The sequence below is a fragment of the Odontesthes bonariensis genome, chromosome 20 (genome assembly GCF_027942865.1).
Source record: "Odontesthes bonariensis isolate fOdoBon6 chromosome 20, fOdoBon6.hap1, whole genome shotgun sequence".
Taxonomy (NCBI): domain Eukaryota; kingdom Metazoa; phylum Chordata; class Actinopteri; order Atheriniformes; family Atherinopsidae; genus Odontesthes; species Odontesthes bonariensis.
Genome location: NC_134525.1, coordinates 16,211,952 through 16,235,343, shown reverse-complemented (window position 1 = coordinate 16,235,343; position 23,392 = coordinate 16,211,952). Strand labels below are relative to the sequence as shown.

Sequence of the window (23,392 nt, the reverse complement as noted above, 5' to 3'; positions counted from 1 at the left end):
ACAGCCTCGGCTGTTCGCATGCCTCTCTCACAATGGCTTATCACAACAAACTATTATGAGGGAGGGTGTATCAGGTCTGATCCCCTCTCTTCTTTCTCTCCTCTTCCCTGTGTGATTTTTGCTATCTCTCTCTTCTTTCTGTATCTTTACTCTTTCTCTCCTTTGCTCCTCATCTGTTCTTCCCTCCCACTGCTCTGTCTAGCTCATCCTCCCTGTCTCTCTCCCCTCTCTTCCTCTGGCAAGCTGTCATGTGGCTCCACTTAATTGCAGTGGAGATTAACAAAGCAAGCAAATTTGTTTTCTTGCTTCACTGTGTCACACAGGGGAAGGGAGATGTTCTCAGGGAGGTGTAGTCATTTAAGCAGGGTATATCCTCTGCTAGAATTATGCTCAATCTGCCGGGTGAACCAGCTCTGGTGTCGATGTTTTTGTTTTGTCCTGTCATGATACTGACTCTACTTTCAACATTCTGAAATAATGTTTATTCATTAGTAAATAGAATAAAGGACCAAACAGGTGGTGATAGGGGTTGCCATTGCCATTTGATCTCCATCTAAGAGGAATTTTACAGATTGTGTCATCAAATTGATAACAGCTGCTCAAACTTTCCTGCTTTACCCGAACTAAGCAGCAACATGACTGTGGCACAAAAATGATCGCTTAGATGAATGAAGTCATTTATAAAGTAAGCACAGGACAACATGACAGATGAAGAATAGCATTGTGATGTAGCTCTTTTTGGACAATAATGGCTATCTGTTGAAGCAGCTGCCCTCTGTAATCAGTTCCTGGTCACAGTTATGTTTATATCCCTCACAGTTTCATTCGCACATGCCCATGGCAGCGGCTAACGATTGGACGGTACGTCAAGTGAGGTATAATGCAAGAGGACAGGTCTTGTTGCCATAGCATCCGTATTAGCCTCTCAAGTGGGCTGTTGATGTGTAAAACATGAAGTTTAGAAATAAACAAAATAAAAATAAAAAATCAACTGCCTTTTCGCTTTTATTGTTTGAACTTGAACCATAAAACATTGAAAAATGAAAGATTACAGTCCATTGACACGAAAATCTTTGTTGAAGTGTTTCTTTTTACTCACTTCACCACTCAGGAAGCCTCCAAAAGGCTGGAAAAAAATCCTCCTCCATCAATCCACAGCACGTAACTGATGGGTTGAAGTAGTGAAAATATAAAACAAGACTATAATGTAACCTGTTTCCCAGTCTCTTGTTGTCTTTAATCACATGGAGAGTGCAGGTAACATACGTCAGACTTTTTCTTTTTTTTTTTGACTGATCAGTATCAGGTTCAAGGAGTGCACCTCAACTTTACATCAGCTGTGCCAAAATACAGCTTCCCTAAAGAGTTGTGTCAACATATCTGCTGTGGGAAATATCTTAACCTCAACTTTATACGTATAGCGCTTTTCAAACACAACTCGAGTGCTTTGTAGAGCAAAAGCAAAGATGGGAATCAAGATGAATAGCAGCAAAAGAAAGAAACAAAAAAGGTTCAAAGTGAATGGAATGAATATAAGACTGAACATATGGAGACAAATGGTGCAAAACGGATCGTGGAAATGAAATAAATGGTCCAGCCACCACTCAATGATTACTTGAACAGCGGCGCATTACCAACGCATTACCGGATGTTCTTCAGTCTGAGGCCATCGTAAAGCAGTTTAAAATTCACAATAGTCATCATGAGGATCGTTTGAAGTGCATGAAGTTTAAGTCGTTTTAAATGGCTAAAATTTGCCCCGTCTCCGTTTTAAGTAGCCGCCAGATTTGCTTGCCTGACATCCCCACGTAACGATAACTTTATTCACATTCAATGATTTAGCTGTACTCATCGTGTTTAGTTTTCGACTGTTGTTGGGCAGACACTCGGTCTTAAATCGTTCTGATTGATAATGGTGAAACAAAGGCTTGATCGAGGACCTCCCTGGCCTTCCTGAGACCCGTCATCCTTTGACATGTTGATGTTTCTTTGGGGTGAAACGGCGGAGATTTAAAGTTTGGATAGCATTGTGGTTTATAGGTTGACGGCATCTGCAAAAGCCCTTTGAAAAGCACATTCAGTTTTCCATTAGGTTAACGGAAAGCCAAAAGATGTTTGTGGTTGTATCTCCAGTTCTACGGGTACTTGTGTAGCCCTTTGACACCATTTAACTATTTCAATGTGAACAATAGAATGGGTAAATATTTGTTAAGATTTGAATCAGGACTACTGGACCCAATGTTTAGATTAAAGCTCATCTCATCGTGTTTGGTGTGTCTTGTGTCGTTGGAGTAACATTGTTTGCTTTCTTTTCAGTACTCGGAGAAGGCCCTATACAACCAGCTCTGCTTCTATCGGTTCATCTTTGACTGGGACTACGCATTCGCCAAAATGCTTCAAACTGAGAAAAGTAAGATGACACACACACACACACACACACACACACACACACACACATATTTCATGCTGCATGGAGTTGAAGTTATACAACTTACTTTAATCATCAAGTTTCTATTCAGTTTTTGCTGCCTTTGTTCCTCTGCCGTCGTACTGCTTTTGGAACTTAAATCAAGTTCGTCGAGCCACTGGAGAACTTTGAATTTTAATATCCTAACAATGCTTTCTCGCAAAAACACATACAACATAGCATTAGCAATCAATGTCTCAACATAAACCTTTTACCCAGGCTGCACTTAAAATATTCACCAGTGTTGTCACACACACACACACGCACGCACACTCATACAAGTAGCTGCGCATGGGCATTGGTTGAGGGGAGGGGGGTTAAGGACATTCAGCTCCTCGAGTCGACAGCCCTAATTTAGGAGACGGATTCAATCACACACACATACAGAATGCAAAACGCTCCAATCACTGGAAGAAAGAAGGAAAGAGCCCTCCATCGCCCTCCCTCCACCCTTACTGTCCATCTCTAATACCTTCTCTCCTGTGCTCCCTCTCTCTTTTTTGTCTCTCTCTCTCTGCCTCTCTTGGACAGGCACTCGTTTGGCTGTGTTGATTGAAAACAGGTTTTAGATTTGGGGAAATGATAGGGGGAGTAATGGGCGCGCTGACGAAAGGATAGCCCTTCTCCTGTAATGGGACATGGAGCGTATATTTCCCCCCTTGGACTCAAATAGACGCTACTCCAGCGGTCTGGGTGCACTCAGTAGGCGTCAGCCACAAGACCTCTTTACCCACAGTTCTCCCTGATTGATGTCACTTGATTAGAAAGGGCCGCCGGGCTGAGTGATTTATTTATTTGATTAAATATTTATGTATGTATGTTATTTATGTATGTATGCCTGAATCTAGCAAAGTGTGTGAGCTCAGACCAGAGTTAGGCAGCAAAAGAGTAAGACAGCCGACTCAAATATAACGTGTAATCAACAGATGACCACTCAGAGCATGGAAGGTGCTGAAATAGAGGGATTGGACCATTGTAGAGGAAGGGGGTGCACTAACATGATTATAGCCTCCATTTTTGCTTTCTTTTATTTCTGTCTTTGCCAAGATGCAAGAAATCATCACCAATCAATTCTTGACTCTCCTCCTTTTCTTTATGTTCTCTTGCACTTTGCAGTCTTGTTGATTTCATTCCTTTCAGGCTTTTTCTTTTCTTGGGTTTCTTTTTTTTATACAATACTGTACAGGGCCTGCACGGTGGTGTGGTGGTTAGCATCGTCGCCTCACAGGTTTAAATCCCGGTAGGGACCTTCCCGTGTGTGTGTGTGTGTGTGTGTGTGTGTGTGTGTGTGTGGGTTCGCTCCGGGTACTCCGGCATCCTCCCACATCCAAAATTATGCATGTTAGGTTCATTTTTTACTCTCAAGTGACCCCGGGAGTGAGTGTGAGAATGCGTGGTTGTTTGTCTCGCTTGTCTCTGTGGGGCCCTGTGATGAACTGGCGACATGGCCAACGTGTACCCTGCCTCTGGCCCAGTGACACCTGGGATACGCCCCGTTTTTGATGTGTCGTAGGAAAAAAAAAAAAAAGCCAGAAAAATGTTTGCAATGATTCTGACCCCTGACCACTACAATTCATCTTGCGACCATCTGGTAACCACTGCTACATATGCTGATCAGCCACTGCATTAACACCGACGACGGGTTAAGCGAGTAACACTGCTCACCACGTGACAGTGGAAACTTCAGAATGAGTTTGAGATGATCACCTGGCCTCCAAACTCGCCAAATACCAAGCCCGTCCCACAAATATATCCCACCCAACCTTCAGAACCCACAGACACCCCAGGACGCCCTCAGATCTTCTTTGTCCCACACCCTGTCTGCTCAAAGGTCTTCGGGAGGCGAGAGGAGGACTTTCTCAACATCAGCCTCTGGTCATAAAGTTATGGCTGCTTAGTAAAGTTACATACTGAACAGTTTTTTTTATTTTTTTATTTATTTATTTTTTTTATTAGGTTTTGGAAACATGAAGGTATGATTTATCAGAATAGAGCAACCATGATTTAACTTAATCAATCTACGAGGCTGGATTGTATCATACAATATATGACTGGTGGCCAACAGTTATAATACTAACAATGATACCTTCTGTTTAGGTGAGAGATCACATTTACAGCAGATCTATTGTGTCTTGAAGACAGCATGATGTGTCAGTGTGTTGTTGGTACTGGTTTACATTGTTGCAGCATATTGTTCTGTCTGACAAGACTTACAATCCAATTTATTAATCAACACACATCCCTTGTTCCCTCAAGGTAAGAAAGATGCACCGAATGTAATCATACACGCGCTCATGCCGCTATAAAATATAGGTTGAAGGTGTTATCCGTCTGTCCTGGGGCAGTAATACCTCATATTACTGCATTACGCACCCAGGGGCCACACAGCTCAGATTACAGGGAGGAGACAAACAACCCTACACACCTAACTCTGCTCTGCGTGTCTGTGGGAGTGTGTGCATAAATATAGATATATGGGAACTGTTTGTGTGTGAGTACCATCTCAACTCAATATTGTATCTTTCTTCGGGTGGTGATTGCCCTGAATGCAAATAACTTTGTACTCGGGTGGCTTAAGTTGTAAATGCAGCTTTGATATACTTTTTCCTCCACTGAGGATCTCAAACTGTCAATGACGATCAATCAGACTGTGGTCAGCTCATCACTGTGTGAATTCCAGTAGTGTAACGGCATTTATCACCAGATGCAACCCATCAGAAAGCCTTTGTTGTTTACATTGTGTCACCATTCTGTCCAAAAAAAAAACATAGAATAGATACACTGATGTCATTTTTGGCCATATTGCCTTTGCCTGCTGCTAAGATGGTGTCAAACAACAGAAGTTGAGCTACCAGAGAGACCCAAAAGTTGAAGGAAAGCAACAAAATGCAGTTTAAGGTAAGAATAGGCCAGCATAGGCCCATCAGAGGTCACAGTGGGGAGGAATCACCTGGATGTGTAAATGTATAAAGAGCCTCTCCCTGACTTTACCTGGGCTGACGCTACAGTGTGGAGCATGAACACTTTAACGCTGATCACCACCAGAAACTACTAACTTGTATGTAAAAGAGGTAGTATTTCTTCTCCTGCTCCTCTCAGTGCACACGCTTGATGGCTGTACTTATACGACGGAGAGACGCTCCACCAGCTGCTGAATTGGGTAATTTCAAAAGGGAGTTATCGTTAAAAACAACCGAGGATGTTGCCAGGGTTTTCCTTTGCCCTCTTCCTTTGATGTGCTACGGTCACTGGATGTAAACACTCATCACGACGGTGCCGATAGAGTTCCGTAGTTCAAATGATATCTGGGTCTGGCCATGGTGCAGTCTGATTGTATATGTTCAAGAATTTACTGAACAGTGTAGTATTTTATAGACATTCATGGGAAATATGACACACACCGTGCATTCGCTACACAAAGGCTGTGGCTCAACGCGGATTATAATTTTGGTATGTGCTCCACAGTGCTGAAGGATGTTTTTGTGTGTGCGCATTTGCAAGCGTGCGTCTGTCTTATCTACATGTACGTTGCGTTTTTGTTCCTGATTGCTGCGACTGAGTAAAACATGGAGGTAATTTCATCCACTGCAGGAGATCTTTAATAGATTACACACACACACACACACACACACACACACAAACACGCACAGTGTGGAGGGGAAAAAAAGCATGCTGTCCGTCCTTTAGCTGGGAACATCCCATATCAATGACTTTCAAATCATTTCATGTCACTTTTCCTCTCTCCGTCTCTCCTGCTCTCCCTCTTTACCCCCCCCCCCCCGGTCTCAATCTTGAGTGTGGGCAGTATGATTGCGTGTGTGAGCAATAATGTAATTTTGCCGCATTGATAAAATATAAATTGTCCTTGAGCTGCGCTTCTCTAATGATCCGTCTACCGACAGCTTCCCTGCCACCTCTCGGTTGTCTGCATTTGCTCCTCCTCTCGCTCCTCTCTTCTTTCTCCTCTCCTCCTTTCTCTCTCCATTTTCTTCCCCTCTCTCGCTCCCCTCTTCCTCTTCCGTGCTCCCCTCCCTTTCTCTGGCGATACAAAGCGGGGTGGCAAAATCCGCGGGTGCGATTGTCAAATCAATTATTCATTCTGTGCAATTACACTCACACAAAGAAGTTTCCCTGTGCTCCGAGTAGTGATTAAATTAACTGCTATTCCAGCTGCCCGTCGCCACCAGCCTAATAGAATATTCATGGAGGCGGCCGACGGAATGGCCGATCTCCATTAACTTCATCATGCTCACTTAATTACAGGCTTGTTATTGTATTTACACCTAGTTAGAGCGTGCAGAGCCCCGATCTACTCGTGCCCAGCTCCACCAGTGTGTGTGTGTGCGAGTGTGTGACAACACCTAGTTAGAGCAAAGATAACCTCTGATACACTCACTGTGAGAATGTGTGCACTGGACTCCGTGTGAGTGTGACGGAGGGAACGATGAGATCTGGGCTGGTGAGCCTCAGTGATAGATCCAGTCATACCTGAGAGCTTTCTATCCGCATGCTGTTGTCTTTCTCTCTGGTCTTTGTTTTTTCACCTCTTTCTCTTTAACGTCTGGGCCTCCTCCATAGCACCGTCTCCCCCTCTCTTCTCTCCTTCCACCTCTCACTGGCTTTTTTTTTTTTTTTTTTTTTGTAAAACTACACTCCCAGCTGTGCCCTGACTTACAGCTAGATCTCCCCCTCTTTCTTTTCCTCTCTGTGACTCTTAAATTGTTCTTTTATCTGTTCGCCACGCAGTGATTGAGTTGGGGAAGAGGAGAGGAGAAGAAGGGGAGAATTATTTTCTTCTACCTTTCAGAAATGATGACATGATTGCTTTCGCTTGATCATGCATCATCACCTTTCTCATCCCCAGATAAATAGTCTCTCCCTGACTCTCCTCTTCCCCATTTCTCCCTTCCGTCCCTGTCCTTGCTAAAATGAGGATTATCTGGTAATAGTTGCCGCTGGCGTTTTAGTCAACCACACCATCTTCTACTCGGTGTGTGTGTGTGTGTGTGTGTGTGTGTGTGTGTGTGAACACATGCATGTGTGATTACTCTGACTGAATGTTTTTAGTGGCCGTGTTGCTGGGCTTTTTAAGTGTTTAACTACCTTGGTTGTCTTGTATCTTCTTTCAGTGTGTGTGGCTGCCTCACTGTTGATCTGTGTGTGTCTAACCCTTGTTCCCCTGGGCACTCGGTGGGCCGATATTTATCCAGCAGCCACTAATGCAGCAGGCAGGAAGGACGAGACAGGAGATAGGGCTGTGAAGTTGATGAGGGCTTGACAACCGGCCATATGGACAACTTTGCGTGTGCGCATGCAATCTAGAGTCCGAACTAAAGTAGACTTGCAAACAAATACAAATCACTCTTCGAGACAGATTCTTTACTTCTTTTTCTTCTTTTTAGAAAACCGATAAATTTTGCACTTTTTGTATTTGAAGCGAAGCTGAAACAATTAGTAAATCAACAAAGCCTAAATCCCCAGCTCTGTTCCCTGCATGCGTTTGGCATTTATCAGGCCTAAATGCATCTGACTACAAACCAGCCTCACCAGGCCTTCACCTTGATGCTTCATGATGTAATGACAGCTGCCGCCATCAATTTTTTATCATCTGTTGATTTGCAAATGATTTTTTTTTTCAAAAATATTTTTAGCCCCACATTGAGTCAAGAAATGTATTGTGTTTGGGACCTTCTAACAAACGGATGAACAGATTATGACTTGCGATTGCTAGTTTGTGAACCCGAGGAAACACCCACGCAGACGTGTTCAGTTGGCTCGGCGTCAGTGACTCTTTAAGATTAGTGTTACTCAAACCCCTTTTCAAGATCAATTTCTGACAGAACTGATAATATCTGTCATTCCTGACATGGAAATCTTAAATAGTCGTTTCCATATATGTGGCGCGGTGCTGTTTCCTCTAGATCAGATTTCTCTGATGAGAGTTTGAGGATCCATACTTTGCATTGAAAGTTAAAACAATTATTTAGTTAATTAGATGAGTGAGGTGAGTTTTGATTCAAAATATAAAAAAATAAAGTTTTCTATTTATACAAATAGTTGATGCTTTGAAATCAGTCGCTGACCTCCTAATGTCAGCTCGCTGTAATACTCAGTGTAACCTGCTGCTCTCTTTTTTTTTTTTTTTTTCTTACTTTTTTTCTGATGACATGTTATTACTTGGTTTCATGGTACTTAATCTACACTTGATACTCAATATAGTATTGAGACGATTTGGTTGTGGTCGCCATTCTGCTCAAAGAAGCCATTCCTCAGTCCTCTCTCTGGCCCTATTACAGCCCACCTGAAGAGATAACAGGGACATGATATTGACTCCATGCTCTCATTGGGCTTTTCTATCGATCTCATGATCCTGCGTGGATGCCTGCGCCATCGACCCATCAGTCCAATTCTGCGCGATCGCCCTCGCAGCCCTCAAAGTGATAGCTTTACTTTCAGACACTATTGGATCTGGTAGCTCCGCTGTTAAGGTTGAAATGGTCTGATGTGTTTTTAGTCGGATGACAAAGCTGGTGGGCTTTCTGCTTCCTCCTGCTTTAGAAGTTGGCTGAACCGTGGAGGCTGTAGGTATGACCGGGATATCACTGTATTTTATTTTAATCTCTCCTCTCTGCTTTTCTTTCTTTTTTCTAGATCAATTAAAAAAATTGACCTATGAACAGGAGGTCTATCGCAAGCTAAAGGCAGTGGCAGACAAAGCCTTGGCCACCAGCGGCTACTCGGAGATCAACCTGGCCAAGCTCTTCCAGGCTTTCTCCTCCTTCAAGTAAAAACACACCCACAATGACAACCGCAGCCAAAAGGCTCAGACAACTGATGCGGAGCTGGCGATTTGCACATTCAACCACATGTGTTTTTGGGTTTTGCAAATGTGGTGCGATTGGTGATCGAAAGGCTTTGTCCTCCTCATTGTCATCCTCCCTCGAGCTAATGGTCTTGTTATATGCCTTAAAACACCAATCATACCTTCTTCTTGTCCACTTTCCTCACACAGACACCACCAGCACACACATATACACTCATGACTTGACCCCATCACCCTTACTCTGTATGGTAAGGGTGAGTAGCAATCATACCTAAATGACCGTCTATTGTATGTGCAGAGTCTGGCTGAGCCCGGTGTGTGTGTGTGTGTGCGTGTGTGTGTGTGTGTGTGTGTGTCAGTGTGTAAAATAAAATAAAAATTTAAAAAATGACTTATCTTCTGAGCAGCCAGTAGTCTCCAAAGGCAGCTAATTAGCCAATGATAGTGACCTCAGCCACTAAGACCACTGGATTCCTGCAGCGATCGGACACTTGTTCTGATTACCACCATTCATCCCGAGTGTGAGTGTGACGAGTGTGTGTCAGATCAGTGGATGAAAGAAAGGAGTGAGGAGGATGCAGGGAGTGGCGGGGTGAGGAAGGCCACACGCGCTGCTCCTCAGCTCTTTTGTCCCAGTATCGAACAGCTGATCTGCTTCTCCTTCACTGCTTCTGTTTAACTGATGTCATTTCATCCCTTTTACTCCTTTTTTTTGTTTTTTGTTTTTTGTTTTTTCTCCTCCCCGCTTTGGGCAAATTGTGTTTTAAAGCATGTCATTTTCTTTGTCACAGTTGTATTTCACAGGAAGGTTTATGTCTTGTTTTGTAATGACCACAATGTTTTGAATTGGGTATTTTGATATTGATGCTCATGTTTTATAGTTGTACCTCAATAAAGACTCAATCATCATCGGTAAGAAGTCGATCTTGTGTTATGGATGGATGGATGGATGGATGGATGGAAATCCTTTAGTTCTACCAGTGCACACGAGGGAACATCAAGAAAACATCTCCCCACTTCTCAACATTTGTGGTATCTGTCGAGTCACATCTAATTCACCTTCATTTGAAACTACATTTAAAGGATAAATCTGTTGCTCTATCTTGCCGATTCTGATAAGAAAAAAAAAAAATCCTTTTCAATACCATGAAAAGACAATAAAAGTCATCCAATGCAACAACAACAAAAAATTGGTGATTGGGAAGTCGCCGGAATGATTCACGTTAGCGCCGAAGGACCAAACTTAAAATGTTTAGCAGTACTATAACAACAATAGTTTAGGATTTGAAATCGATTTATTTTTTTTGTGACCTGGCAGGGCTTGGTGAGTTGATCCAACAGTAACCGATCTTTGTCACTGTACCTGTTGTTGAAGCTAATTTCTCTCTTGCTCAGAGCTCCATTTTTACCCCCAAATTTCATCAGTGAACCTGTTAACGCAACCCATCGTTTATGATGTGGTTGTCATTTTAATTTGATCAACGTCTCCCCCTCTGGCTTACTGCACCAACTGGAATTAATCGGCATGTGAAAAAGGTCACATGTTCAGGAAACTTTATTTGGGAAAAAAAGAGAAATGACCAAATGTTTTGTAAAAATGAAAAGCATCTTTATCTGGAGGCTAGAATGTGTTCAGAGATGGTGGAGTTACCCTGATTTCTGACAGTAAAACAACTGCAGTGACCGACTGTCTTAACAGTAGCTTCATTAAATAATATGTCAGCACATTACAATCACATATGTTCACACTGTGATGTGGCAGCTTTTCTGGAAACACTGAAAAACTTAATTGGAATAACTAACCCTAGTCAAACGTCAGTGCGTTTCCATGCCTCAGTGTGAAAGTTCATGAAGCAGACCCAAACACTGACGAGGCCTAAAACAACCATATGCTAAAGAAAAGAAAAACACTACAGACTGCATCTCTGTCTGATAAATGCATATTTTCTCATGCAGTATTTTGGCCCCTCTCTTCTAAATATTGCCTGAATTTAATCTGCTTGAGCATGCTGCTTGAAGTGTTTGAGCACTTCCTTCCTACAAGAATTCGTCTTTTGTGTTGATACAGTCCACGTTTTTCTTTCTTTCTTTCAACTCCATGCTGCTGTGCGCATTTCCATAAACACTGCGTGCCTCACAAATCACTTCAAACCTCTGTGACTTGTGAAGGCAACCTTAAGTGGGCTGAACACTTAAACTATGATTCACTTTGCAATGGATAGAACATGCTCTGTGTGAGAGAAAAGTGTCTGTGCGTTTACAGCCTACTGCTCATAACTTTACATATTTATTAAATCATATCGGCTCCACTTCTTATCCCACAGTTGCTTATTCTCTCCCCCCCTGATTTAATCAACCTCAGCTCACAGTCCGTGTGCTGAATGTGCGCAGGCCCTGCTACTCCCAATATCAAACTGCAGGATTTTCAAATGAGGGCCCCCATTTTGTCCCCCCAGTTTGGAGTAAACCCAGTCAAATTGGGTCCCTGCATTAATTCGACCCTGCTAAGCTAATAAGGTCGAACAAGTCTCTTTGTATTGTCGTGTTAAGCTTTATTGCTTGTCGTTTTGACCAGCGACGGACAAGGTAGGCTTTGATTAGGGAATTAGTCGCCTATTCTGTCCCTGATATTCATAGCGCTGTGGAACATACAAGTACCAGAGAGGGTGTCAAAAGGAGAGCTGGTCCTATTGCAAAGTGTCTCCCTTGTTGGAGCTGAAAGGGCGGTTATGAGACGATAAACCGCTTAATACACTGAGCTAATTGGATGAGAGCAAGAGAGACGGGGAATTAAGGGGCGAGCCGAGAGGGGAGCGCGGAGCCATGGCCCTGCCATTCAGGTCTTTCATCGGAGCCGGTTCGCCGCATTCGGGGGAGGTGGGGGAGAGGGAGCAGAGGGGGAAGGAAAAGGGGGGGTGTTCATCAAAGCGCCTTTTTAGAGCTCCACTCCCGCGGACTGAGTAAGGACTGATCCGGCGGAGGCTGTGGAGTGATTGGACCTATTCTCTGTGGTAGGGACGTGGTGGGCAAAACGAGGCCCGGGAGAATCCAAATCACGGGCCAAATCAAGTCCAACAGCTGGGGGAAGGGAAACGAGCGCGGGTGGAATAGCGGTGATGAAAATGGGCATGCCAGTGGGAGGACATTTCAGGACACCTGGATTTACCTGAGAGGCGGGCGGGGGCATTCAGACCCGGTGCATCGACACAATCCACCAAATGATGCAGATTTATCTTCTATTTTGCAACCAACTTGCAAGAAAACGGCGCGTGATTGGACAGTTGTTCCAATTCCCTTTCAAGCATCAACATTCATTACCGTGATCATTCAGGCAAGAAGGAGCCTCCTGGCACCTAATCCCAAACACAGGCCCGTTTTGAATAAAAGAGCACACATCCAACAAGTGTGACTTTATAAATCCAGAGCCACTGGCCCTCCACAGCAATTCAATTTTCTCGCCTTTTTGCGCTGCAAAGGAAGTTTAAGACTCGCGCCCAGCGGGTCATCCGCCTCCTGGCATTCCCCAGATATTAGGGACAAATTGGTTTGCTATTCATTAGATATATTCACAATAAGATTAAAGGTCCTCGGACAATCTCATCAAAACCCTATAGGGCCATACAGGAAGAAGAAAAAAAACACACGCTTCAATGAGTTGGAGCAAAAGACGGTTTTTTTTAAACATTAAGCTCTCACACATCGCGGATTGTGGTTTGGGCGCACAGGAGAATTTATTTTTTGCTTTAAATTCTCCTGTTTTTTTTTTCGTTAATGTATTGCATTTCAGCAGCTAATGGGCTGGCTGCCTGAGGCTGTGCTGGGTGAGATCCATGAACACAGCTCTCCATCAGTCCCTTATCGGATCCTTCTTTGGAGTAAATTGAGTGATTAACAGGTACAGGCCGTGGAGACCCGCAAAACAAGAGCGCTGAAGGAATTAGAGGAGGGCTTTCACAGACTCAGACGAGATAAAGAAGGACAACATTAATCCCCGGGGTAATTTCACGCGATTTGGTCGGACACCATAGCTGGGTCAAACGGAGGAGAATAACCATTGATTGCTGTAATAGTCCCGCATCAGTGCTGAGATCCAGTCGAGAGGGGAGATTTGGGGGGGAATTAACTCTGCGAGGTTGTGTGTGTGGGTGTGGGTGTGAGTGAAAAGCCGTTTGATGAAGTGGTTTGTTACTTCATTAATGACAAAGGAGACTCTCTTCCATCGACACGGCATTACAGATGTTAAGACCAATTTAGCGCCTTTAAAGGGTTTTAAAGGAAGTTTTGTGACGGGCCCCCCAAGATAAAGTGGGCGATCTAATTGAAAACCCCTCGCCTTTGTCGCGCGTTTCACATGTTGGGGATTAGGCTCATGAATATATGGTTAGTATTTTGTCAACTGCGCTGAAGAGGACAGACGCACGCAGCGCACGGGATTAAACACCTCACACATTTTCGCTTTTGCAGGTGGAGCTGCGCGTCTCCGCAGCGACACATTCATCATCTTTGTTTTCCTGTCCCCGCCGGCCTGCAGGCATTCTGAGCACCTGTCACTGGAGTTGGATATTTATTTCACATTCCACAAGAGGGTTTAGTTCATGTTCAACTGTTTTTGTTTTGTTTGTTTGTGTTTTTTAGCAAAAAAGCAGCCCCATAAGTTTCCTTAAGAAGAGTTCTTCAATGTAAGACAGACAGCCCATCTTTTTCATAATACCTTTTATTAATAGTTCTATAATAGTCTATTTTTTTTCCTGGTTTAGGCATGTCAGTCCTAAGGAATTTTGAAATAATAAAAGATAACTCGTTTTACCAATGTAATTTATTCAAATTAGCATTATTAAACCAGGAAACTTACAATCACTTAAGAAAGAAAAAAAAGAGAAGAAAAGAGAAAAACGCCCTTTACTCATTTCCTCTGGGGGTACGGGACGTTTGACATAAATAATTATCTAAAAATCTAATAATTCATAAACACAGGTGGAATTCTACACAGGCTGACATTCATTGAACACTACACCGAGTGCAAATGATCAAAACACGGTCTCTTGAAATATACACGACCTCGTTTTGAAAATCATCCTTTTTTGTCGTATTGGTTTTTTTTTTTTTTTTTTTTTTTTTTTTTTTTTACACAGTATGTACAGTTTTCTCTCACACAGTCAGGTCGTTATAGACACACATCTCACGTGTCATGCTGGCGTGCCCTGTAGTCAGACTCAGCGAAAGTGCCACTGCTGTGGTGATAATAAAGGAGGGAGAAGTGAAGTCGCAAATTTACTGAAATCTTGCACTGACGTGGATGCAAATGGTCTTGAATGTAAACTTAAATGAAAGTCGTGTTGCTGAGTTTGACTGACGGACAGGCGAGCAGTGGAGAGGAGTCAGGCTTGTAGAGAAGGCTATGGAAGGTCTATGGACAGTTTTCCTTTGGTTCAGGGGGGCGGGGGGTGGTAGGGGGGGACCTCCTCCTCCAACTCGCCTCCGAAATGCGGACTTGCTCAGCCCACATCAATGCATACAGATTAAGCGGTGTTAAAGTCGAGCACTCTGTTCTCCACATTTTACAAGAATCCTTTCTAAAAAAAACAAAACCAAAAAATAAAGATCTGGGTTCCCCTGTGGCTCTGCAGCTAGAACTGTGCTCGTGCGTGTTTGTGTGTGCGAAAACAGAAGAAAAAGAAACCGAATCACTCATCAGAACTGTCACTGTTTTTTTTTTTTGTTTTTTTTTAATTAATGAATGTAGTAACCTCATCTTAAACTGACAGAACTGAATGTGATACTGCTATGATTCAGTTACATGTTACCGGTGGAGTCTAATTTCTAATCTTTGCAAATACTGCCTATGAATTTGTTTTGAAGCAGTACCTCATACTTTTACGCCAATCAGCTATTTTGTATTTAAAATCTACAATTTGTGAAAAAAAAAGAAACACTTATATTTAAACAAACAAAAAAGGTTTATTTTTTTCCTCTTTTTTTAGTGGCTGCTTCTAAAATATTTAAATTCTTATTTAAATGAAAGTGTGTAAGATATTAAATCTGGTGCTCTGCACTTCTGGAAAGTGTGTGGTTCCAGTGTAAAAGGGATGAATACAGTAGCTGCATTCAGACACACACACAAACACACACTTTTTTTTTAACGAGTGCTCTTCTGATTTTGGTCGTGCTATTTTGTCGGGAAAATGTGAGGTAACGGGGGTGGTTGGGCAGGAGTTACATCAGGACATCAGCCTCCAGAGGTATGACTGTGTGGGGGGGGGGGGTGTTATGGAATGGGACATAAGCCCGGGACACGGAGGCCTAGAGCTGGTGTTGAGTGTTCAGCACACCTCCTTCCCTGCGGCTCCGGCGGGCAGGATGTTAAGCTGGGTGAGCTGAGCTGAGTGTTCCTTGGCCTTGAGGCGCAGTGCGGCGATACTAGAGGCCCTGCGGTCTGCTGCTGCTGAGGTGGATGAGGTGGTGGATGAAGAGGAAGGGTCAGGGAGGACGGAGCCAGCATGGGTGGGGTTCTCTACAGGAGGTGCGGGCTGACGGAGGAGAGCTGCAGCGGTGGAAGCACTGGTCAAAGGACCCATACTGGAGAAGAGCCTGAAAGGAGACCAAAGCGTGTCATCTGAAAAAAAACAATCAGGTTTCATGGATTTCAATGCAGCAAAGCTGTTATACCTGTTCAGCTAAAACAAACTGTTTGGTCATTACTTTGGAGCACAGGAAGGAGCCTTTTTAGCATTCGCTAAGGACATTATATGGTTCGGTCAGTTTGTTTGTCTCGAGCAGATTTCCCTGAGGTGGGCATGAGCCTAGAACAGATTCTCTTATATGGATCTGGCTTCATTTATTAATTTATTTACCCCCCCCATGCTGAGATATGCATTGTTATGGGCCCTCAGATGGGCTTTGTGATTTTTCTCCGAGTTCTTCAGTTTGGCAGTTTGCATTTGTCTAAATCATCACACTGACTTGCCTAATCTGAAAGATTAAATGCAGAGAACATGGTTATTAATGCTGTATATTGGAGAAGCTAATTGCCTTGCATGGTGTGTGTGCTGTCATCCCCTCCTCATAGCTTGATTTGCAGCATCACACATTTGGTTAATTTATTAAGACATTTGACAAACTGATTACACACCACTGTGTATGGTTAACGGTGTAACAGATTTATAATCAGACGTTGAGATAAACAGTGACAGAGTGTCACTGAAGATTACTGTAAACATCTTCGGTTAGAGATGCATGATGTACCGAGAGTTTATTTTAAGCTGCTGCACAGTTTCTGCACAACTGTTGTGATTTACTTTAAAAATGCAGGGATAAATGTGAAGCTTGTGCTTTATGTGAGGTTGGGTGCAAAGTCCTGCTGGTACAGTGATAGGCAGGTTGAGATGTAAATATGTGTAAAGAGTAGATATTAGATCCACAGGAGGTCGGTGCATCACTGTAACTCACCTGCCAAAAGTGGGTCCAATAAAGGCAGGGTGGCGGAACATGGCAGCCGTTCCTAAGAAAGTGCCCAGTCCCAGTGGGGTGGCCAAAGGTGGGGTGGAGCCATTGTGATGCGGCGGGGCCAGGCCAGGGAAGGCTGCTGCTGCGGCTGCAGCAGCTGTCCAGGCAGACTCCAAGGCAGGATGGGGGTGAGGAGGAAAGGGCCCTCCTTCCAGGTAGTGGCTGAGAGGATGACCCGCTGCAAGTGGACCTGGGAACGGCAGGCCTGATGGGTGGGCCTGCACCCCGGCCTTCTCACGCTTCCTCCACTTGGCCCTGCGATTCTGAAACCACACCTGGGGGGCAGAGAGGGAGATCATGATGGTTATCCTGAGATGGTTCCTCAGATATGTGCTTTATTTTTCAAGGAGGAAAATAGGTGTAGATTAACTTCCTGTCCTGCTTTCTTCACAGCTATATGTCATTGGCATTAGCATCATTGACGTGCATATTTGATGACGTCGTGTCAGTGCAGTCCAATAGTTGTCTTGTTCGGATGCATGACCAACAGGCGGAAAGTCAGCGGTAATTACATGCAAGGTATACCCCGCCGCTCACGGCTCCTTAAATCTACTTTCTGTCTAATTAAACCCCCCATCCCTTTACGGGCTTCAGGGTGGGGAGAGATAATTAAGAGCGGTGTTAACAAAAGATCCAGAAAATTACCGCTGAACTGGCACCAATAACAATTAATGCGCTTTAAATTAAATTCTTAAGAGACGTAGAACAAGCGACTTCCATCCATGAGAGTATTTAACTTTCCCACGCATGCACCGTTGCCCAGTTTGCACTGAGAAAGCACGGGGCTCTCACAATGAGCAAAATGTCAACATGTGGAAAGTGATTGAACGATCGGGCTTGAGCGACATGTACACGCACACGCTCACACACGCATTATTCCCAGAGGGCTGTTTAGCATTACACAGCCCCTCGGGAATTTATGAGTTTTTATCACCTCCTGGTGGCGCCCGTTAAGTGATTTGTTCACCTACGGCCCCCTAAAGAGACATCTGTTGTTTTACCGTCGGCCATAACCTCTTGGTGCTTCCACCGTGTTTGAACTGTCTCTCTGGTTATGAGCCCAGGCTTTCGACATGCAAGCCACGCTTTGAGTGCAAAGCGGAGGGAGGGAGGGAGGGAGCGGGGGGGCAAACACCTTTAATGGTCTCTCATTCGCTCCCAAGTGCAAAGCATCGGATCAATGCAGGACTATTGCAATCACATAATGGGAAATCAAATAGCATTATCCCTCCCCGCTTTCTCTCCCCTCCCCTCCCTTTCGCACCAGTCCTTTTCTCGCGCACACACACACACCCACACACACACACACACACATTTCGCCCTCGCCCCCTATCTGTCCCCTTTGATGGGAATTCAAACACCATCTCATCCCAGGACTACAGACAGTGTTTGCTCCTGCACTAAGTGAGCCTTTTATGAATCGCCGGCGTCGGCTTAATTGCCACTAAAACGTTCCCTGTTCGCGTGTAATAACATTCAATAACAGGAAAGACCTTCCCCGCACGGCGACTGGGGCCATTTAACACATTTTACTGTAATGAATTATTGCCTCAAATTGGCCCATAATCGTTGATCCTCAATCAGTGACGCATATCGGCGGTTATTATCCAGCGCTGTATACCCGGGGATGTTTTACAGACGATTGATAAAACATTAGGGGGAAGCTGCTTTCCCCTTCTATCTGATTTACAAGAGGCATGCTTCTCTTAGATAAAGGCAAATGGAGCCACTTACTTGAACGCGGGCCTCGGTCAGATCCAGACGCATGGCAAGTTCCTCTCTGAAAAGAATTTGAAAAAAGACAGAAAAGATGAAAGACAGAGGCAGTAAGAAAGATTCAAGGTTACAGTTCACCATTTGGAAGCACGCAGAATTGCTGTTTTGTCCCCTCCTGTTGTTAACTGTCAACAATAGACGACCAAAATAGGCTGGATTTTTTTCTTCTCCTTTTTTTCTCCCCCCAAGCCGCCATGAACTGTAGAAAGACGCCATAGCCATATTCTATTTTCCCTGTCACGGATGGGTAGAAATAGGCCTAGTGATTGTTAGATTTCCCTTAGCCAAGGCCTGTCACTGTAACAACATAATGGTTGGAATAATGACATCTAAACTAGCCTGCCACAAAGCAATTGACGCTCCCCTCAGCTATACAAGATTGGCTTGCAGTCCAAATTAGACCTTGGAGTCGCCTTTAAGTAAATCGATTGGAAAATATGAATAATCCCTGCGCTAAAAGATGTGGAAATGTAGCTTCTTGTGTCTTGTTGTGTCTTTGTTGGTCTTTATTTCCAAGCAGAATAAAGCGGACCCCCCCAAAAAAAAACAAAAAATAGAAAATTGTTTGCAAGTTAATTTGGTGTTGCTCCTAATTTATGGTGTTTTGCAAAACATTTCTTACTTCAAAATCCTTAAGACATTGCTGTGGATATCTGCGTGTTTGTGTGCGCGCGCGCAGACGCAAACACACACCTGCCCTTGGGCTTGAGGTTAGTTGGGCCTTTTTTTTTTTTTTTTTTTTTTTTGCACAGTATCAAGTCCAGCAGGTAACCCGAGCTGCTTCAGTTAATTATTCCTCCTGACAAGAACACCACACTCCTCCATATGATCAGGAGCGGATACAGATTTAAAAAAAGAAAAATAGAAGAAGCCGTCCTCGCGGCGACAGCACTTATAGGCCTATTGTGTTCACCTATGCGAGGCACGGGTTTTACTGCTGGGGGGCATTTTATGAGCTGTGATCCCGCACAGTGTCCCGTTACAGACGTGTGGGATTACTGGGACGGGCTTCGGAAAATGTTATGGGCCAGGGAAGTGTTTATTTAAAGATAAATGCTATTAATTATCACCTTTACTGCGTGGTATCGTTAAAGAAGAAATAGAGCGTTTTGTGCATTAAGCGTCTTTTGTAACATATTTTTAAACTCGGCCATAATTAATAATAATTAATAATGATAATTGTTGCTATTATTATTATTATTAGAACAATAAAGTGTAATATAATTACTGGAGGTTTATAGGCTAATATTTCAACGTGCAAGCGTATATTGTTATTTATTATTTGCATATGCAATAGGGTAATGCAGAAATATCAACATAATAGTAATAATAAGAATTCTGATATTTTAGAAGGTTAAAAAATATATATATCCAACCCTATTTTTTTAAATTTAATTCTTACTTCCTTATTTTATTTTGAACACAGTTCACAGATTACATTTTTCTCACCTGGTGAAGACGTCCGGGTAGTGTGTCTTCTGGAAAGCCCTCTCCAGCTCCTCCAACTGGTAACTGGTGAAGGTAGTCCTGTATCTTCTCTGCTTTCGTTTCAGCATCCCCTCCTCGGAGTCGCTTCCCGCCGACAGACACACGCTGTCCTCCCCGTCCCTCACGTCCCCATCCCCGGCGTTCAAGCTCTCCTCGTCCTTCGGGGACAGCGCGGTCGCGTCTCCGCAGCTTTCCTCCTCCTTCCCCGCGTCCTCCTCAAACTTCAGTGGGCCGAGCTCCACCAGTCCGAGGCTACCGTCTTCTGATGCTTCCCCGGGGCTCTGGTCGCCCTCCCCCCGGCTCAGCGAGGCGTTCTCCCGGTAGGACTTGCTGCGGCTGATGCTCACTTGCGGCGCCTGGCTGATTTTCAGGTTGTCGCTGGCTTGCTCCAGGAGAAGCCTTTCCCTGTCCAGCTTCTCAGCGTGCTCGTGTAGGTATTTCCCCCCAGGTCCGTAGAGCCGGCGGAGCTTGGGAGGCAGGTGCATGTCAGCGCTGAGAGAAAGGGGTTCTTTCGTTGGCCCTGAGAAAGAAACGCGAAAGAAGTCAAAATTATGAACAACAAAACTGTACCCCTATGAAGCTGTTCAAATATCTTGAAAGTGGAACTCGTTTGCTTGGCTGCCAACAATTCCTTCAGACTGCATTACTAATATGAAACTAATATATTAGCTTTGTATACACCATAAAATCACCCTGAAATAGTCTATGGGGCTACATTAAACCCAACTCTTATTGACGCACCACCATCTGAAGAGTTTGAGTCTAAATGAGCGCACTTTTTTTCACACCTGGCAACATTCCCGCTATAACTCCCAAGTAACCAATTTGGGCAACCTTTTCAATTATTGTTTAAAGTAAACTCACCATCTGCCATCTTGTCAATCTCCCCTCTGCCCGGCAGACCCGTCAAAGTTTGCGCCCCTATCAGTCTGACCTTACAGGGACTCCGGCGGCCCAGAATGCTGTCTATGCAGTAAGAAGAGAGCAGTGTGGGGGATTTACTGCTCTTCCTCTCGCCCCGGTCGTGGATATCTTCCTCAAACTGACCGCTCATGTCGACGTCTGGGTTCGTCTTTCGGTGACGCCTGTCAGTCTCCCGCTCTCTTCCTCTCACGCTCACGGGGTTCTCGCTTCTCCCCTTCTCCCGCTTGTCCTCTCAGGCCGGTGTGTCTGTTTCACCGGGTCTACTCACTCCTCCCTCCGTCTCCTCTTTCCCCTCAGTCACTCCTCTGTCACACTCTCAGCTAATGACAGACAGCGGTTTGGCCGCCTCGCGCTTCAATCCGTGTCTGCCAGGCGCTTCTTTGCTCCGCGCGCTTGCTCGGCATACGTGTAGGCTGTCACCGCGCGCCTGATTGGCTCTTGCGTGTATGTGTGTGTGTATGCCAGCAGAGAGACAGCGCGGAGCTGCTTTATATATTTTACCATTAAAGTTAATTTGAGGGAAAGGCAGCAAAACCCGCCATGGAGTTCGTTTCCTTACACGGAACGAACTCGGCGGATAAATGGGGGCCTGAACACATCTAAACAGTTTTTCTTTTTATTCAAAACCAGCCAGAATCAGCACTCAAGTGACGTAGTTTGATATTGCGACAGTTTCTGGCAGGTCTGGGCACAGTGCTGCTTCTAGCAAAAACATGTGTTTGATAACATTGATCATGTGCTAAAAAGTACGAATACAATAAGCTAATCAGCACAACTGCCGGTCTAAAGGGTTCGTGACAGGTGTAAACAATAAACATTAATCATGGCTGAGTTCCATTCAGCTGGCTCACACCGACACAGGCTTTATCGGACACTCGAACAGAGCCACCGTTAATGTTATTAATAACACCTGTCCTTTTCAAACGACAGAGCCAAAACGCCTGCTGTGAAAAGGCTTATTTTGTGTGTTTTTGCCATGTGCCCAAATGTGAATACTAATATAGGATTTTTTTTTAAACTATTATATGAGTCACTTCATATGAGTGCAGAACAAAACTGAACAGAGGGGTGTGTTAGGTCCCTGATATCTACCAAGAGCCTCAAAGTCATTCCAGTTTATTTTGTTATTTAATTTTATTATTTTTTTGTTTTTTTAATACAACATAACTTCAGTATTTTGGGTCTTCTGAAATACTTTTTTTTTTTAAATAGTGGACAAGACCATCGAATTTTCTGCCTGATTCTACCTGATTTTATCATACAAAGCCCTGATACTATCCAAAGGTGAAGCAGTAGCCTATTGTGTTTAATTTAATATGCTAATAAACCAACCAGTTCTCATTTAAATCAATTGGGCATTATGATAAATTGCTACAATTATCCTTATTAATTTTCCCCAATTTTGATATCTCTTGTGCAAAATAGAAATAGTTGCTTTATTACTAATTCACAAAAGTAGCAATAATAATGTAACAGGTCTTTGTTTTCTGAGATCCATTATTATCATGCGCAGATTCTGCAGTCCTACATGTCGTGATCTCCATCAATTTTCTTTGTTTCTTTCCATGTAGTTCAGGCTGAATCCCACCAAGATTTTCAGTTTGAATCCTTGTGCCGAGAGCGAAGGAAAAAAAACTCTGGCGCGGAGTTTATGTTCAACCACAGCGAGCAAGCACCTGCGAAAGCCATGCCGGAGACTCGGTCTCATAGAAATAGAGACCTTAATAGTGGGATCATCTATTTGCCAGAAAAGAAAGAAAACAAAACACCAAATAAAATAAAAAAGAAGCTGTTTCAGACTGTACTATTTTAAAGCACTGCGCTGTAAGTTTAAGCATTGATACGGTTGATATCTGTATCTGTCTATAGTCCTGTCTCCCACCAATCACCTGCTCTCTGCTGGAGTTGGGGATTAACTTAAAAAAAAAAAAAGAGGGTGAGGGTGGCAGCACTGGGGAGGGGGGTAGCATGCAAGGGACTCCGCAGTGGTGAGGGGGAGAGATGGATCGAGAATGTAATTTTAAATGAAAGTCTATTTAACCCGCTGCGAATGGCATGACCCCCATCCTCGCCTCAGAACCCATCACTGTTAAAAGGATCATTTTCAGAATTCAATCCAAAAACTTCAGCAAGCTGCAATTTACACTCTCCCCTCTCTCCTCTGCGTCTCCTCTTCCCCTCCGCTATGTATCTGCCCGAGCTTGGCAGCAAACGAAAAGTAACAATAAGGACAAAAAAAAAAAAAAACATGTCAAGAAAACCATTCGAGTTTGTTTGGCTTTTTTTCAGCCTTTATCTATTTTGAAGCAACAGCTTTGTGACACCTCTGAGATTTGTACTGGAATAGGAGCTCGGTAAGCTCAGTATTGGTGGGTATAAACCGAAATGAGTTCTAAAAGTTTACAGGCGCA

The 23,392-nt window shown here is 43.9% G+C and overlaps 2 protein-coding genes across 4 annotated transcripts in view; one reads left to right on the top strand and one right to left on the bottom strand.

Annotated features, from left to right (window-relative positions):
• The window catches only part of pola1 (polymerase (DNA directed), alpha 1), a 52,420-nt gene extending 42,211 nt beyond the window's left edge, over positions 1-10,209 (top strand). For both annotated transcript variants that reach the window (XM_075452494.1, XM_075452493.1), the window contains exons 36-37: positions 2,317-2,410; positions 9,119-10,209. In XM_075452494.1, coding sequence (XP_075308609.1) covers positions 2,317-2,410; positions 9,119-9,255 — 231 coding nt within the window. In that variant the 3' untranslated portion in view covers positions 9,256-10,209. The remainder of the gene's footprint in view (positions 1-2,316; positions 2,411-9,118) is intronic.
• A 4,657-nt stretch (positions 10,210-14,866) lies between these two features.
• On the bottom strand, positions 14,867-21,434 carry arxa (aristaless related homeobox a). 2 transcript variants are annotated; one of them, XM_075452599.1, is made up of 5 exons: positions 20,922-21,434; positions 20,019-20,577; positions 18,528-18,573; positions 16,737-17,068; positions 14,867-15,878 (listed from the first exon to the last, which is right to left on the bottom strand). In XM_075452599.1, exons 1-5 carry the CDS (start codon positions 21,109-21,111, stop codon positions 15,611-15,613), a joined length of 1,395 nt encoding a protein of 464 aa, XP_075308714.1. In that variant the 5' UTR covers positions 21,112-21,434; the 3' UTR covers positions 14,867-15,610. The 2 variants fall into 2 exon arrangements, with proteins under 2 accessions (XP_075308714.1, XP_075308715.1); XM_075452600.1 differs by having other exon boundaries at positions 15,816-15,903.
• Between the last annotated feature and the right edge of the window lie 1,958 nt (positions 21,435-23,392).